This window comes from Marmota monax, unplaced genomic scaffold, assembly GCF_021218885.2.
Source record: "Marmota monax isolate L192 unplaced genomic scaffold, Marmota_monax_Labrador192_F-V1.1 WCK01_AAM20220418_F8-fsc00051, whole genome shotgun sequence".
Classification (NCBI taxonomy): domain Eukaryota; kingdom Metazoa; phylum Chordata; class Mammalia; order Rodentia; family Sciuridae; genus Marmota; species Marmota monax.
In genome coordinates this window covers 10,297,845-10,315,218 of record NW_026695202.1, presented here as the reverse complement: position 1 = coordinate 10,315,218, position 17,374 = coordinate 10,297,845, and the positions used below count along the sequence as shown (strand labels likewise).

Genomic DNA, 17,374 nt, shown 5'->3' with positions numbered 1-17,374 from the left:
TCCATCAACACTTCACTGCTCCTCCTTTTTTTTTTTTTTGGTACCAGGAATTGAACTCAAGGGCACTGGACCACTGACCCACATCCCCAGCCCTATTTTGTATTTTACTTAGAGACAGGTCTCACTGAGTTGCTTAATGCCTCACTTTTGCTGAGGCTGCATTTGAACTCGCAGTCCTGCCTCAGCCTCCCAAGCTGCCAGGATTACAGGTGTACGCCACTGCACCCAGCTGTTTTTTTTTTTTTTTTCATACCAGGGATTGAACCTGGGGTGCTTAACCACTGAGCCACATCCCCAGCCCTTTTTATATTTTATTTTGAGACAGGGACTTGCCAAGTTGCTCAGGACCTCACTAAGTTGCTGAGGCTAGCTTTGAACTCGTGATCTTCATGCCTCAGCTTCCCCAGCTGCTGGGATTACAGGTGTGCACCTCTGCGTCTGGCTCACCTCTAGTTTTATCATCAAGTTACATCATTGTTTGTATTAGGAATTACAAAATAGTCACTTTTTTTCTGTTGGTCTGTCTGCATTTATTAATAGGACTTCTGTAACCTGGAACTTTCCCTTGTCAATTGTGACTTATCATGGAATATTATAGATGGGGGAAACTAAGGCTTCGAAGGAAGTCACTTGAGCAAACTCGCAGACGGCAATGTCTGGTAGGAATTCCGTCCGTGACTTCAGGGAGTTCACTTGGTTCTGCTGCTAAAGACCCGGCCCCAAAGTTCCCATCACTGGGCCAGGCCAGCAAGCCAGGGTTGTCATTTCTCATCAGTGCAGAGGGGTAGGGTCTCCAGGTACCCCTGTCCTTTAGTGCCAGCAGAGTGGCTGTGAGCCCCCTCGGCTGAGGCTGGGTCTGCTGTGCTCAGCAGGAGTCCAGCAGCCTCACGACGTGTATTCAGCATCGTGCATCAGGGCCTCTGCCTGTTCTAGGCAGAAGTTATGGTGTGATCAATTGAGAAAATAATGGGAGTTGGTGTGGTGTCTATGGTCCACACCTGTGATCTAACAACTCCCAGGCACTCAGAAGGCTGAGGCAGGAGGATCACAAGTTTGAGCCAGCCTCAGCAACTTAGTAAAATTCTGTCTCAAAGTAGAATTAAAAAGGGCTGGAGATGTAACTCGATGATAGAGTACTCCTGGATTCAATCTGGGTACTGGAAGAAAAAATAGAAAGAGACCCTGCTAGATCTTTTGTATCCCCCCATCTTGGGGTCCATAGACTGCACCGAGAAAGGGGAGCCATGGAGGGCCCCCTTCACCAGGGGAGCAAAGGAGCTGGCTGCACTGGGCACAGTTATCTTTGCTTTCCAAGGCCTGGGGCTGGGTGTGGGGAGACAAGAGTCCCTTTCCAGGGAGGTTCCTGCCCCAAGTATGAAAGGATTGGGCCCCAGTGTCTATTCCTGTCCCATCCAGCACACGCTGGGCAGTCTGCAGGGCCTAGCACAGAGCAGACTCGGTGGGCTGCTCTGGGTCCAGGGAGCAAAGCCACCCCCGCCTTGAAGAGGTGCCAGCACTGGCCACTCACGGACACTGGGCCTTGCGACTGTGAGCCAGGATCTTGCTCTAAGTATTTTGGGGTTACTATAAAAGCCCTGGGATCATTTGGTGCCACTGGGGAGCACTGCAAAACTAAATTCTGCATCTCTTCCCTTATCTCCAAAATGTAAATAATGCTACTTACTCAGAGGGCGGGGAAAAGACACCTGAGGTGACATTTGGGAAAATGTGAAGGGTTAGGGGTATCTTGGCCTCCCTGCTTCTCCATCTCCCATGTTTATTCATTTAATTTGCAACGATAGACAAATGTGGTGATTTACAACCCAAATCTTTTTGAGGAAACATTTCTGGCACTGGTTTTCAACCTAGCAGCCATGCTTACAGAGCTATTATTAGATTGTCACTGTCTTTTTTTTTTAAGAACTTGCCACCAGTCTGTATATAGACACCTCCATTTTTGAGTTTCTTAATATAGATGCCTTCTCCAGTTTTGAGTTTTTAATCAGTTCTTAGTCGGTGTGTTAGGGACATTTCTATGTAAGAAAATAGGAATGCGAGGGCTCTGTGTGGGTGCCCGTTCAGAGCAGGAGCCAGTGGCTTATGGAGGCAGAGGATGCTGGAGACCCTGGTGAGAAGCCAGGCCCAGGCAGGAGGTGAGTGAGCAGCAGACCAGGAGCCTCTGGATCTCAGGGTCAGGCCCGGTGCTGGCACACTGGGAGAGCCAGGGAACCCTCCTGGTGTCACTGTGTTCTGGTTTGGATATCAGCTTGTGGACTTGGAAGGGACCCTGGGAGGATGACTTGGGGTTCAGGTCAAAATGCTGATTGAGTCCTGGGCTTGGGGATGCCCTGGTCCTGCAGCAGATTCCCTGGGGCCCAGTGAACCTGCACCAGGGCAGGTGGGAGCTGGGATCCTTGCTCCATCCAGGTTCCTTCCACAGCAGCCTCTCTGCTTTGTTCCTGGATTTCCTCAGCTGTCCTTGGGTTCATGGTTGGTAGAGTTAGGCTTCCAGGTCACTGGAAGCACTGACCAGCCTGTCTCCAGGGGGCAACACTACAAAAGGCCATACACTATCCTGTTTTCCCCATTTCTAGAGTCTGGGAAGTGCAGGATCAAGCCTTGGCAGATTCTGTGTCTGGTGAGGACCCCCATCTACTTTCCTCACGGTGTCCTCATGGGCAGAGGGCAGTGTCTGTCTTGGACTTTTTTATTTTATTTCTTTTTTGTGTGGGGGTAGGTACTGGGGATTGAACCCAGAGGCGCTTTCCACTGCACCACATCCCCAGCCCTTTTGTTATTTTTAATTTATTTGTTGATGAACCATTTAATTTAGTTGTTGATAAACCTTTATTTTATTTATTTATTTTTTTATGTGGTGCTGAGGATCGAACCCAGCACCTCGCACATGCTAGACGAGTGCTCTTCTGCTGAGCCCAGCCCCAGCCCTTAATCATTTCTCTATATGTGGTGCTGAGAACAAAATCCAGTGCCTCACACATGCTGGGCAAGTTCTCTACCACTGAGCCACAACCCCACCCCTTATTTTTCATTTTGAGACAGGGTCTTACTGAGTTGCTTAGTGCCTCGTTTTTTGCTGAGGCTGGCTTTGAACTCATGATCCTCCTGCCTCAGCCTCCCAAGCTGCTAGGACTATAGGCGTGCGCCACTGTGCCTAGCTCTTTGGGTTACTCTTTGTGTGTGTGTGTGTGTGTGTGTGTATGGTGCTGGGGATTGAACCCAGGGCCTTATGCATGCCAGGCAAGCACTCTATCAACTGAGCTATATCCCCAGCCCTCTTTGGGTTATTTTTTAATGTGAAATTGTTTATTTATTACCAGGGACACTGAAGTCACACTAGACTGGGACCTGTTTTCTTTCTAGAAAGACATTTCTTCCACTGAGAAGCCTCCTTGTGTCCCACACCTTCAGCTTCCCTTTCCCATCCAGGATTTTCTTGGTGCCACTCTCCATAACCCTTTGTTATTCTTTGCTTTCTCTGTGAGGCATCTCAAATTCCTTTTGAAATAAGAAATGAAAATCAGTAAATAATAAAAGTGAATAGCAGCAGGATGTGGTGGTGCACACCTGTCATCCCGGTGACTTGGGAGGCTGAAGCAGGAGGATCATGAGTTCAAGGCGAGCTAGAGTAACTTAGTGAGACCCTGTCTTAAAATAAAAAAATAAAAAAGGGCTGAGGATGTGGCTCAGTGGTAAAAGACCCCTGGGTTCCATTTCCAGTACCAAAATAAATTTAAATAAATAACTCTAGGTACATGTAAGACTACACATGTGGTGTGATGCTACATCGTGTGCAACCATAGAAATGTAAAGTTGTGCTGCAGTTGTGTAAAATGAATCAAAATGCAGTCTGCTGTCACATCTACCTAATTAAAATAAGTAAATAAATTTTAAAAAATAAAAAAAATTCAGCATAAATAGCCTGAGTGCTACATTCAGTGCTGGGGGCTCAGGGGGTCTTGTCTCATAGTAGGCAGGAGGGTAAATGGGTGATTAAAAGATGGAACCACTTGCGGCAGAGAACAGTAAGGGCACGTGAGATGGAGAGAAGGGTCTAGTGGGAGAAAGTGCACAGGGCGGGCTTCTAGGAAGGGAGCTTCAGGAGCGGAGTTACAAGGTGAGCAGTTTGGAGGTTGGGTGGGGCTCAGGGCCAGGCACTTGCCTGCAGTGTGTGAGGCACTGGGTTCCATCCCCAGCATTGCAAAAATAAAAAGCAGTTTGAAGGTGCAGAAATTGGGAGAAGGCATAAAGTTACCACAGTGGCACAGCTTGGGGGGTGAGGAATGGGTGTCAGCTATTAAGAAAATTGGGGAGAAATGGTAAAGAAAAATGCAGGCCCTTTAAGGAGGTGACCTGATCAATAAAGTGATTTTACTGTGTCCAGCAAGTGCTTACAGAATGCTCTGTTGCCCACCTCTATTCCAAGTGCTGCAGAACAGAGCCTGTGCCCTCAGAGAGCTTACATTCTATTTGGGGACAGTGGTGACAGCTAATAGGTAATATGAGTAAATATAGTTGGTTAGACAGAGTCAGATATTTTGAGTGTCCTGGAAAAAAAATAAAGCAGAGGGGTCATGTGTGCCACTGGGGGAGGGCCATGTTGGAGCCAGTGGTCAAGGTAGAGGCCTGAAGGAAGGGTGGAGTGAGCCACGTGACCGGGCAGAGGAAGGGGCCATTGCACAGGCCCAGCGACAGGAGCAGGGGTGGTGTGTTCAAGGGGTCCATGTAGCTGGGCGTCTGTCGGGGTGGAAAATGTAGTAGCTGAGATCAGAGGGGTATGGCAGGCCCTCAGGTAGTCTTGTGAGGACATCAGCTTAGTCCAGGAGCTGGGAGCTGTGGGAGAGTTTTGGCAGAGGAACGGCCTGGTCTGGCTAAGGTCTCAAAAGGCTCACAAGACTGCCGTGTGTGGCCTGGACTGTAGGCAAGGGCAGAGCTGGGGCTGTAGCGACGATTGGGGTCAGGGTGGCTCACGGAGGTGGCACAAGACCTGGAGGACTCTTTGATGCCGCCACTCACCCGGGATCTCTTCTCTCTAGGCTAGCTGTCCCCACTCCCAGGGTTTCTCTTAGAGAGCCTCCTGCTGGTGGGCACCATGACAGTAAGGGGGGCTGTGCTGGCCCCAGGTCCAGCGTTGCCTACAACTGCAGCAGCTTCACCCAGCGTCTCTGTGACCCCCGAGGGGAGCCCCACAGCCATGGAACAGCCTGTGTTCCTGATGACCACTGCTGCTCAGGCCATCTCTGGCTTCTTCGTGTGGACGGCCCTGCTCATCACCTGCCACCAGGTACACAGCTTGTCTGGGCCCCTCAAGAAGGATCCTGAGGGGTTTCTAGTCTTAACAAGATATGGCTGGGGTAGGCACACCAGGCTAGAGGAGCCTGGTAACCCCGAATTCTCAGCACCTCCCCTGGTAGAGCTGGTTTCCTGCTCATGTCCGGCTCAGTCGAGCGCCGGTCAGGTTGGCTTTTGCGGCTCGAGCATCAGCGGGCTGAAGGCTTCGTTCTTCTGACCACCAGGGAGATGGGGTGTGGGAGGCAACTGGATACTTGACCACCTCAACCCAGAAATGACACAGAGGGGTCATGGCCATCACTGTCACTTCTGCTCACCTGTCACTGGCTGGACTGGTCTTGTGTCCAGCCTAAGCTACAGGGAGTTGCAATGCAGGGACCCCTTGCAGAGGAGAAGCTTCAGAGCCCGGGGAGAGAGCTGGTTGGTCACATGCAAGTTGGTGGGAGGACAGGGAAAGAAGTTAAGTCTCCGATTTCTTGTGCTCTTGGCCCCAGAGGGGGCTGGTGTGGGCCGGCTGGGCCTGGGCAGCTGGGAGGAGGTTGGCAGCTGCCCAGTGAGAGGGCAGCTCCTCTGTCAGCTCCTCTGCAACTGTCCCTTTCAAACCCTGTACATCTAAGGCAATTTTCTTTTCCTCCTCAGTCAGGTCTCAGTTGGGCCAAGAGTGATGTCACAAGAGCTGGGACAAGATACTCAGGGGCTGCAGGGGCTGCGGGCTGGGCTGGGCGATTCTCGGCCTCTGTGGCAGCTTTGACCTCCCGTTTTCATTCAGCTAACTGCTGGCGGCAAAGTGCCTCAGTTTGGGGACGGGGCACTGTGAGCCTGTGCTGTGGCCGCTCAGCCAGGAAGCATGCCCACGTCCCCTACAGGGGCTGCCTCTGCCCCGCCCTCTCCACCATCAGTTAAGGGACAGAGCAGGGTGGCCACAGCCAGATGGCTCAGTGCTGCTGCTGGGAGACCCCAGAGGCCAGGCTCTGGGGAAGGTGGAGGGGTAGGGAGCACCCCTCAGAGAGCACCCCAGGGAGCTTGCAGGGCTGGGAGTTCTGGCCTTGTCCTTAATGCTGCTGTGCTCCTGGGTGAGGTCTCACAGTCCCCTCTATCTGGAAGTCTGGCCTGCGAGCCCCTCTGCATGTTTCCTGACAGCTTCATGCAGCCCCGTGGCGTGATTCGTACAATGGATGTTTTGTCACCCGTATTTACCGAGCCTCTGAGGCTCTGAGTCAGTGACCTGAGTCAGGCCATAAAAGGAGTAAGGGCAAAGCCGGAAGTGAGACATGTTCCTGTCCCCCTGTCAGGTGCCTTCTCCCAAGGAGCAGGAGCAAGAGGGCGGGGGGCAGGGAGGACATGGTGACAGAGGGGTCTTGGCCAACCCTGTGCTTCTGCCTGCAGATCTACATGCACCTGCGCTGCTACAGCCGCCCCAACGAGCAGCGCTACATCGTGCGCATCCTCTTCATCGTCCCCATCTACGCCTTCGACTCCTGGCTCAGCCTCCTGTTCTTCACCAACGACCAGTACTACGTGTACTTCGGCACCATTCGTGACTGCTACGAGGGTGAGGGCAATAGGAGGGCAGGGATAGGAGGGAGGGCGTCAGACAGGCTGGGAGCTGGTGGGCCTGCTGGGGCCCTCTCTGAGGGGCACTGGCCCTCGTGAGGACTGGCTTGACTCACCCCTCACTTCCTTACCCACTTTGGGGTCAGCACGTGGTCAACGCATAGGTGGCAGCACACTGTGCACTTTGCTGCAGGGCTCCCAGAACCTGGGTGGCTGCCTGGAGCTGGGGCCTCGCCTGCATCTCTTTTCTCAGGTCTGGCATCTCCAGGTAGGGCAGGCGGCACTGGGGGGTCCTCTTGTGCATAGAGGCCTCAGGCAACCCCAGGTACAGGTGGCTGGGGTTCACCCAGTTATCCATGGCAAGTTGGTGGCACAGCTGGTCCTCCATCCCCATATGTCTTACTTTGGAGGACTTTGTCCCATGAGAGGCTCTAATGCACTTCCTGTTGTGGGCCTTGGTTCTATGCCTCCTGCATTGACCTCAGCCGTGGGCCAAGCTCTGGGTTGTGAGGAGGAAAGCCAGCCCTCACCCTCCCGGCCCTCTGGAATCGGTGGCCCCTAAGTAGTCACAACAAAGAGATGAGCAGGTTGCTATCCCTGGAAGAGAGGAGTTGTCCGACCAGACCAGGAGGTCATGGGGGGCGGGCGTGTGCAAGGGGTTGATCGTGACCAGAGAGAGGCGAGTGGCTGGAGAGAGATTGTGCTGGGAGTAGGGACAGAGGTGGGGCCCACCCTGCAGGCTACAGAGAAGTTTAAAACCATGACACTTGGAGATTGCAGGTTAGAGCACTCTCACATGGAGGTGGTGAGGAGGGAAAGTCCAGAGGCCCCAAGACAGGTCATGGTCCGGTGGGCCCAGACCTGGCCATGAGCAGGCCAGCAGGGAGGGAAAGAGAGCTCTGAGTTCAAGATACCTGCTCTAGCGCCCGCTGCCTACCCTCCTGGGCTATGCAGAGGGCTCCCTGTGTCCGCCCGCTGGCTTGGGGCGAGCAGGCAGGGGTGGTTCCCGTGTATGCAGGCTGAGCGGGTCCATCCGTGCCCGGCAGCTGCTTGCTTTGCTGACCCTGGAAGGGTTGCTGTGACTGGGCTCTGTGAATGTTGGGGTGTAGCACGCTCAACCCCAAGCAGCTGGAGTCTTTCCTCCTGTCCCACGTGGAGCCTTGTGAATCCCCAGGGCTCACAGGACATGGAAATGCCTTTGAATTTGGCAAGGAAATGGAGGTGCCTACACAGCACCCTCCCTGCTGCGTCCCCCTCCACCTCCACACCTGCCCTCGCCCCCTCCTTTGCAGCCACACTGGCCTCTTTTCTAGCAAGAACGCATCAGGGGTTTTCTGTCCCTGTGCCATTTCCCTGGCACCTGGGAACCCGTTCCCCACCCCCCTGTGGCCTGCCCCCTCTCGCCTTACTCGCTCCCCCGTGGTTCAGCTGGAGAGGCTCCCGTGCTGCACGCTGCCAGCACCCCGACTGCCCTCCTCGGCCACACAGGTCACAGTCCTTGTTCATTCTCTGCCTCAGGAGACCCAGCCCCAGGAAAGCAGGCTCAGTCAGGTGTGTGGCCCAGGCCAGGTGGAGCCACGCACATGGGAAGTGTTATAAAATAATTATTTTGTATTGGTGCTGCGATGGAACGAAGGGCCTCGCCCTCGCTAAGCATGCGCTCTGCCACTGAGCGACACCCCCAGCCCACCCCGTAACTTTTGAACAAAGAAGGGACTTTATTAACTGGTGGGGCCTCATTGATTCGCAGTGTTCCTGCCCCGTGCTTCCAGGAGAGAATGCGAAGGTATGCGGGGGCCCACCCCCAGCTGGACTAGGGCTCTAGCTGTGGCATCTGTTGTTCTTGGAGTCCCCAGGGGAACCTCTGGGACTGGGGCAGGGCCGAGAGTCCTTTTCCCTTAGGTGCCAGGTTCGCATGGGTGCCCTGGACAGCCTTCACCCAGAAGCAAAAGGCTGTTCCTGCCAAGGGGGACTAGTGAGACTAGACCCCCTTCTTGGCTGGCCCTGAAGTTGGAGTGTTTAGCAGAAGACAGGGGCACAGTCAGAGAACCTCTGCTTGGCCCTTGCTCTGTGTCCCAGAGGTGGTGGCAGATGGTTGTGGGCACCCCACTCCAGCAGCCTCTTTGTCCCTGTCCCCCATGCCCCTACCCTGCTGCCTGCCCTGGCCCGCCTCCTAGCCCAAGAAGCCCTGGAAGCCTGTCCCCTGTTCAGCCATCTCCTAGCAACACTACTGTTCCTGCCTGGGCTCTCCCAGGGAGTCTTCCCACAGCAGGCAGCTACCCTGGACTTGACCAGCTCTTGGAGTCTGAGCCAGTGCGCCGGGCCTGGCCTACCTGTCCCTCCCGCACCTCCACACAGGTCTCTCCCCACCCCGTCCCTCTGTCTGTGTAGCTACCCCTTGAAACTTAGGCCTCCCACTTGTTTACCTTCCCCCTTCCACACCCTCTCCTCGGCACCCCAAGGCCTGCAAGGGGCCTGGGCCAGAGAACCCTTACCCCAGCCAGCCCATGCGAGGTCTGGGCATCACACAGTAGCCTCGAAACAAAACAAAAAGCTGATTAAAATCATGCCAAACAAGGTGCTGAGCAACTCAGTGAGACCCTGTCTCTAAATAAAATTCAAAATAGGGCTGGGGATGTGGCTCAGTGGTTGAGTGCCCCTGAGTTCAATCCCTGGTACCAAAAAAACAAAACAAAAAAAACCCCAAACAAACAACAACAAAAAATCACATGCTAAGAAGTTATTTTTGTTAAAGTAATACATGCATGTGGTTGAAACTCAAAACTGCCTCATCAGCTCCACACTTCAGGTTTACAGCGTTTTCAACTGTTTTGTTCTAGAATGACCTAACAGTGTCTTGTTTCTTGGTTTCCAGCTGGCTGTGGTGTTGGTAGTGCCCTGCTCTGTGGAAGGTCTTGCTGCAGGCGACCCCGCACCCCCACACACGTGTTCACATGCACTTTGCTTACCCTCATCTTTCAAAATGACTGTTGTGATTTTTTTTTTTCTTCTTTTTGTGGTGTTGGGGTTTGAATCCAGGGCCATGTGCATGCCAGGCAAGCACTCTACCAGCTGAGCTACAGCCCAGCCCTGTTGTGATTTTTTTTTTTTAATTCTGCATTGCATCATTATGCATCTCAATTTGTTTGGGGGGTTTTCCTTTGGGGACTGTTTGTCCTGCTTCTTAGTTTGCTCAGTGTTCTGTGTCTGCTGTCCACTTATTCCCAAGTGCACCCACTGAATTTTTAAAGACCAGCCCTGGCCCTGTACGCTGTTGGGCTTGTTGCACGGAACCTGTGGGCTCCGGCCTTTCCTAGCTGCATTGCTCCCTCTGCTGTGGGTGGACTGCTCACCCTCCGGCCTCCACTGCTTAGCGCTGCCCTGGTGCCATCACTCTCCATCTTCCTGGGACATGTGTTTGTTTCGGTGCCGTGTCACCTGTTCCCTGGATGCATTTCTCCCTTATTGGTTTGTTCTCTGATTGGAACGCATCCTCTGCGAGCTTCCTGAGGAAGAGGACACTTGGGAGTTCTCTTTTTTGAAATCTGAAAGTATCTTTATTATATTTTTGTGTGTTCCATTTGCAAGGAATACAATGCCAGATTGGAGCTGGGCATGATGATGCACTGCTTGTGATCCTAGCTACTCAGTGGGCTGAGACAGGAGGATCTCAAGTTCAAGGCCAATCTTGGCAATTTAGGGAGACCCTGCCTCAAAAATAAAAAGATAGATAGACAGTGCTGGGGTTGTAGCTCAGTGGTAGAGGGCCCCTGGGTTCAATCCCCAGAATGGAAAAGAAAAAAAAAAGTTGGAAATCATTGTGTCTTTGAATTTTGAAGGCGTGTTTTAGCTTCTGTTTATGTTTTTGTTTTGGTCTAGGGGATTGAACCCAAGGGCACTTTACAAACACTGAGCTATATCCCAGCCCTTTTTATTTTTAAATGTTTTTTATTTTGAGACAGGCTCTTGCTGAGTTGCTTAGGACCTGTCTAAATTGCTGAGGCTGGCTTTGAACTCATGATCCTCCTGCCTCAGCTTCTGGAGAGGCTGGGATTACAGGCATGCACCACCACGTCCGCTTTCTTCTCTATTCTTTGTAGAGGCCCCTGTTCCTGGCATGAGACAGAGTGTTCCTCTACTCTCTCTGGGGATGTCAGTTGCAGTTTTCTGCTGCTCCTGCATCACCTCTGTCTCCTGAGTTCTTTCATCTGGTTAGAAGCTCTCCTCAGATATCTCGTGTCTTGGCTATTTTTTGTATTGAGAATGAATCATCTAATTGCTGGGCCTCCCGATGGGGTGGCAGACCACGTGCCTTTCTTATGCAGCAGTGGGGCAGTTGGCACGTGCAGGCTTTTGATTCTGGGCCTGTTTCCCCAGAAAAGGCTACTCTTACTGCTTGGAAGGAAACAGGAGAGATGAAGTTATGGGTGCAGAGAAGGACCTTTGGGGCTCCTCAGCCTTCTTGTCCAGCCTTAGTTGTCCTCTTCTGCACGTCTCCCCATTACTGACCTCAGCTGGGCCAAGTTCTGTCTCAGTCCCTCTAGAAAGTGGCATTCAGTAGCTCCGTGGGGACCTGGAGCGCTTTCCAGTTTCCCTCTCCACAGCCCCAGAGCTGCTCGCAAGCCCAGGGCTGTTTTATGAAGTTCCTGGCTCCTCCCCTGCCCAGGTCAGTGACCTCAACACGTCATCCAGAGCTTCTGTTGATGTCTGTCACTAGTGGCCACCATTGCCGTCTCCTTCTCCTTACAGGTCTGCCTCGCCCCTTGTTCTCATTTCCCTGTGCTTTGCGGGAGGAGGTGGGGATGTTGTCTGTGAACCTTGAGTTGGTAGCATAGGTAGCCTGCCCAGGTCCCCTGCTTGCTCTGTTGACCCCTCTGGTGAGGGCCACAGTCCACACTGCACTGGGTGCACCATGGCCAGGGCGCAGGGGCTGAGAGGCGGGGCAGGAACCAGCCACCTGCGTGCATCTGCTATTGGATTGTGATTGGGGTGGGGAGTACCCCCTAAAGAGGACCTGAGGCGGACATGTGACTGCTGTGGTTGCCCTCTGCGGCCTGTTTTGTCACGAGTGTTATGTGGCACTTACAGTTTTATCACATGTTTGTCAGCACTTTAGCTCATTGTCACCGATAGAGTACACATCATCGAGCCTGTTAAACACCTGTGGAAACAGCTTCCAGTAGGCAGCAGACTTGCCCAAGATAATCCAGGGGCCAGACACCCCCTCCAGCCCTCCCACCCGCTACCCTCCGCCTCCGGATCCTGGGAGCTGCTCTGAGCCAAACTTGGCAAATATGGGGACAGGACCAGCTTCTCCCCTAGAGAAGTAGGAACTCTTGGTAGGGAAAGAAATTTTATTTATTTTATTTTTTTACTACTTTTCCAAATTTTCTTATTAGTGCCTTATAATTATACAGAGTAGGATTCATTTTGCCATATTTGTACAGGGCACGTGACATAATCCGATCAATAGGCAAAGAGATTTTACATGTGTGAGAGGAACAGGTAGAGCATGGTGCTCTATTCACCCTGTTTCAAACTTGAGACAAACGGAGCTTCTGGTGTCTGGCCCAAGCGAGCCATCTCCCAGGTAGAGAGAGTGCAGCTGCTGAACAGCTGGGGGCCCCAAGTGCAGGCCCCCAAAGCCAAGGGTTGGTTTGCTGCCAGAGGACACTGCTTGGTAGTAGCTCCAGCTGGCCATGGCTGACGGCTGATGACGAAGCCAAGAAGGACAAGAATGCAGTGGATCTGGGTAGAGGAAGCCATTCAGAGGAATCTGTGGAAGAGAGAAGCCAGACACAGCACTGGGGGTGGTGAGAAGCACTGTTGGAGTGGTGCAGAGTCGGGACACGTGCATAAGGGCAGGTCTCCTGCCTGCTGTGGGTGGCACACTGTACCTACCATTGCCTGTAACAGTCACCTGCCACTGAACGGGGTGAAGAAGGTCCCGAGGCCCCGTGTACTCAGCAGAGGTGTCTGTCCATAGTGTTGAGGATGCAGTCTTTCAGGCTCGTCTTCCAGGGTCTGGAACCTGGCGGGCCCCATGGCTGTCTAGATCCCCAGTGTTCTGTGCAGCAGAGACAGCTGGGCCTGAGGCCAGCTGTGAGTGCTGAAGGGGTGCAGAGGAGGTTAGCCTGCAGTGGCCCAGCGTGCCCAAGGCCATCAGGTGGGCACACAGTGCATGGCACCCAGTGTTGCCCGCGAGTATTCACTGAGTGATTGGCCGGATGTGCCTGCAGCTGCTGGCAGAAAAGCCTGAAGGGTACTTCCTAGCGGTTCTGATTCTCCCTGTTGAGCTGTTGGTTAGCAGGGTCTCCAGCTGGAGCACAGTTTTCTCTTGGGGTACAACTTCCTGTCCAGGCTACTCCAGGCTTGAGAAGCTGCTGTGAAAACAGGAAGTCTTGGATTTTGGAGTTGGAAGGGACCCTGTTATACTGTCTGTACCGAGGGACCCCTGCTTCTGATGCATGCTCCTATTGGCAAAAGCTCTCAAAATAAAAACTAAAACAGTCTGGGGATGCAGCTCAGTGGTAAAGCACCCCTGGTTAAAACCCTGTACAAAAAAAAGAAAAAAATTTCCCCATTAAGCTTAAGTCCATCTGGGATCTGCCCTGGGGCCATATAAGGCCTGTTTGGCCTGGTGGCTGGGTGCTTGCCATTTGCATGAAGAGAAAGACCCTTCGTCTTCTCTCCAGTCCTCAAGACCCCAGTCCAACCCTTGTTTCATCTCTGTCCTGGTCCTTCTCTTCTGATCACCTTTGTCTCTAGCTCAGGATTTGCTGGCTAGAATGGAGCAGAAATTTGCAGTTGATGGCCCAGAAAAGGATAGAGGAAAAACAGGCCTGACCTGCGGGTCTCTTGTCACTAACATGCTTCAGGGCCTCTTGCGGAGCCTGGGCAGGGCTCTGGTGGGTGGTTAGGGAAGCACCGGGCCATTTTGTAACTTGGGAACCTCTCCAGGGGCCAGAATTGGAACCGTGGTCTTCAGGGGGATGGGCGACAATCCTGCTGCTGAGTACTTTGTTCCTGGTTGAGTCTCTCTCGTGTCCAGGCCACTGGATTGCTTGCTGTTTCTGGAATGTTCGTGGAGGGTCCATTTTAGGCACTGTTGCTGGAACGTTGGGGATGGTGTTCTGTGCAGTTCCGTTATTTCCTACGAAGGGGCTGGGTTTGTCCAGATGGCAGCAGGCCTTGGTTTGGGTTGGTTGAGTCATATCCAAGGAAATTGTATGGTCTCCTTTCTCTAAGAATCAGTGAGTCTGTTATTGAGTCACTAATGAGTCTTTAAAGGAAACTGTCAGCAAATTGGTATTTTACAGACCAGCTGGCCCTGGAGCACCTTTAAAAGGTCAAGAATCTTGAACTAAGAGATGTATGAAATTCGGTGATTCTGACCGGCTGGGTGCAGAGCTGGCTATGATCAGGTGGCCCCACCCTGGCCTCAGGAGGGTGCTCGTGCCCCTCATGACACAGGAAGGGACCTGAGCTCATGCCAAGCTCCTCTCAGGAGCAGATTGCAGGGATGGCCTTGCCTGGGAGGGGCCAGATGACCCCAGGTCCCTGTGGCTTGTCTTGAGGGTCCACCTTGGGGGAGGTGGGCTTTCCAGCCTGCCAGAGGACGTGCTCCACAGCTGGGCCCTGGGGACCACTCAGGGTGGAACTTGCAGGTGGAAACTGAGTTCCATCCGAGTTGCAAGCCCTCTGCTCTGTGTGGGAAGAGGGACAGTCACAGTAAGGTTAGTGCTGTGGGCTGTGTCTATGCAGAGTGCTGCTTGGAGTCTGGAGCCCTGGATAAAGGGCCCCGAATATACACCTTTCTGACTTGCTGAAGGACTTCTGCCTAAAAACATATCGCCAGGGTTTTCCGTGCCTTAGTCAAGGCAGGTGAGTGTTTCTTCCATGCCTGGTGTGTGCTAAGCATTGAGCCTGCATCCTGAGCAAGGACGCCCCCTTTCAGGAGTCATGACCTGTGAGGCTGGTTGGTGACTTACTTTCTCTCTCTCTCTTTTTCTTTCTTTCAACATTGAGACATGCATTTATTTTCCATATTATCAGCCATGGGGCATGGCCTGATTATGTGTGGCTAAGTCTTGTATCTTCTCAGGAAAACAGATTTTTTTTTTCTGGAGCTGGGGATCAACCCAGGGCCTCAAGTGTGCTAGGCGCATGCTCGGCTGCACCCTAACCCTGCATACCATTTTTAAGTGACATGGCATCCCGTGCAGAACTGCAGTGTTTGGTCACAGCATCAACAGCTTTGGTTGCACAGTGCCACGAGCCATCTCAGGACTGACCTGTGCTATGAGCCATCTTAGGGGTGACCTGTGCCAGTAGGTGGGTGTTATGCCCACTGTGGGAAATTCTGGGAAGTGTCTGCTGATTCAGTTCAGTGGAGGGAGTGTGAGACTCCATGTTGGTCCCCAGAGACTTCAGAGCTGGGGTCAGGGTCCTAGGAGTGCAGAGAGGAAGCGCCCCCCCCAGGCAGTGGGAGCTGAGAGCACAAAGATGCCAGAGGGTGAGGACCCGCTCTGGGGTGAGAGTGGCCTTCAGCGCTACTGGGAAGTGTGGGAGCGGCAGGGATCCCGTCAGCACAAGCTGGGTGGCACAGGGGGCCTCAGGGACTGTGCTGCAGAGGTGATGGGGCCAAATGGGCAGGAGCCCTCTGGCTGCCCTTGTCCTCTTGCCCCATGCTCTAGGTCTTGGCTGCTGCCGTCCTCATTGCTTTTCTGGGTGCCTTCCCTTGGTGGCGCCCTCTGCAGGGCCCGCTGGCTCCTCCTCCTGCTCTCCTTCCAGGTGAGGCACACCTGAGAGCCCTGGCCGCACACCCCTCTGTCTGCAGCCGCACATTTCCATCTACTTTTCCCAGGCCATCGCTCACCCATGAAGATTTCAGGTCTCTATGGTGACGTTGCTCTGTGTCCCACTTCAGAAGGAGCCTACCAAGTTTCCCAGGTTGTGCCCTGCCGCCTGCGCAGCTGTCCTGTGCAGTCAGAGAGTGCAGAGCTGGGCACGCATCAGGCCACACGGGCACATGGCCGGATGGAGGTTCTCCTCTCCCTCTTTGTTTACAGTGTCTCTTGAGATCCCAGCAGCGTTGTGTTGTAAAAGTGTGACACACAAATAGACTGGTGAACCAAACTAGTAGATAACTAGCGAGCGACACCATTTCTCCCAGAATGTACACACGCCAGCCCCCAGCCCTTTGGCACTCGCCCTCCGCTCCCTGTGCCATCCTGGATTTATGGTTGTCGCTCTGTGCCTTTCTTTGGGGTATTACCACAGTGTAGGTGCCACTGAGACACTGGGAATAAATGGCACCAAATTTTAGACTCTCCCATCTAGACGGTGCTAACCTGCGGCCTCTGGGGCAGTCTCGTGTCCCACGGCTCCTCCCTGTTGGCTGTGGCTCTTTCGTTTTCGGTTGCTGTGTAAATTTCGCCAGCTGCCTGCCCGCTCTGCTGGGCTGAGTGGTTTTTCTGGACACTCTCCGCAGCCTTGGTCATCTATAACTTCCTGAGCCTGTGCTATGAATACCTCGGGGGAGAGAGCTCCATCATGGCGGAGATCCGAGGGAAGCCCATTGAGTGAGTAGAGTCTCCCTGGAGCCCCGCGCCTGGGCCTGGCTTCTTCAGGCTGTCCTGGTGTCAGCTGGACACAGACATCTCTCCCACACTCCTGAGCAAACCCCTTCCTTAGGACTCTTGGGAAGGTCTCGTGGCTCGTCTCTTCTCTTCCTGTCGCCCTTCCTTTCCTGTCTGTCTCTGGTGGTTTTAATTCTGTGCTTCCTGAGTTGGTTTCTCAGCTGAGGGCCAAGGCAGCCCTCTTCCCTCACCACCTGCTGCTCCTGCAGAGGCTGAGCTATGCTCCCCCTTGGGTTTATGCTGTCCCAGCTCCATGCCCCCAGCTTGTCTGATGGCGGGGAGGATGGCTGCCCAGCCCCACCTTTCCCCACTCACCAGCCCCTTCTGTGCTTCTCTCTCCCAGGTCCAGCTGTATGTACGGCACTTGCTGCCTCTGGGGAAAGACCTACTCCATTGGATTCCTGCGGTTCTGCAAACAGGTGTGTGTGTGGCAGCCGCCTGGGTCTGGAGGTGCGGGCTGGGGATCAGAAGCCAGGCCTGTGCCCTGGAGGGAGGCCCCTGCTGTAGGCTGCCCTGGGCCCCACCTGCGGGGTCCTGCCAGGTGCCCGACTCTAGCCCTAACCTGTTTGGGAGGCACCGGGTGAGTAGCATGTGCTCAGATGGACAGTGACCTGCATCCTGGGGTCTTCTGGTACAGCTCTGGATAAGAGCAGGTGGTCGGTGGTCGGTCTCAAACTCTTCCTCATTTTGACCAAGTCTTGATGTGTGAGACTCAGAGAAAGTCCATGGGCTATAGAATCTCAGTTTGAAAACTCATCCATTGTGGCTGGCTCTGGAGGATATTGGCATTAAAGACACATGACAGACAGACCCGCGTGGCTCCCTTCTCTCTCCTGTCCAGTGACTTCCGGTTTTCTCACTGCCCTCCC

General features: G+C 53.5%; 1 protein-coding gene across 2 annotated transcripts in view; it reads left to right on the top strand.

Moving 5' to 3' along the window:
* Positions 1-17,374, top strand: part of Tmem184b (transmembrane protein 184B) — a 46,128-nt gene that overhangs the window by 20,095 nt on the left and 8,659 nt on the right. For both annotated transcript variants that reach the window (XM_046429550.2, XM_046429549.2), the window contains exons 2-5: positions 5,055-5,302; positions 6,697-6,862; positions 16,358-16,448; positions 16,849-16,924. In XM_046429550.2, coding sequence (XP_046285506.1) covers positions 5,111-5,302; positions 6,697-6,862; positions 16,358-16,448; positions 16,849-16,924 — 525 coding nt within the window. In that variant the 5' untranslated portion in view covers positions 5,055-5,110. The remainder of the gene's footprint in view (positions 1-5,054; positions 5,303-6,696; positions 6,863-16,357; positions 16,449-16,848; positions 16,925-17,374) is intronic.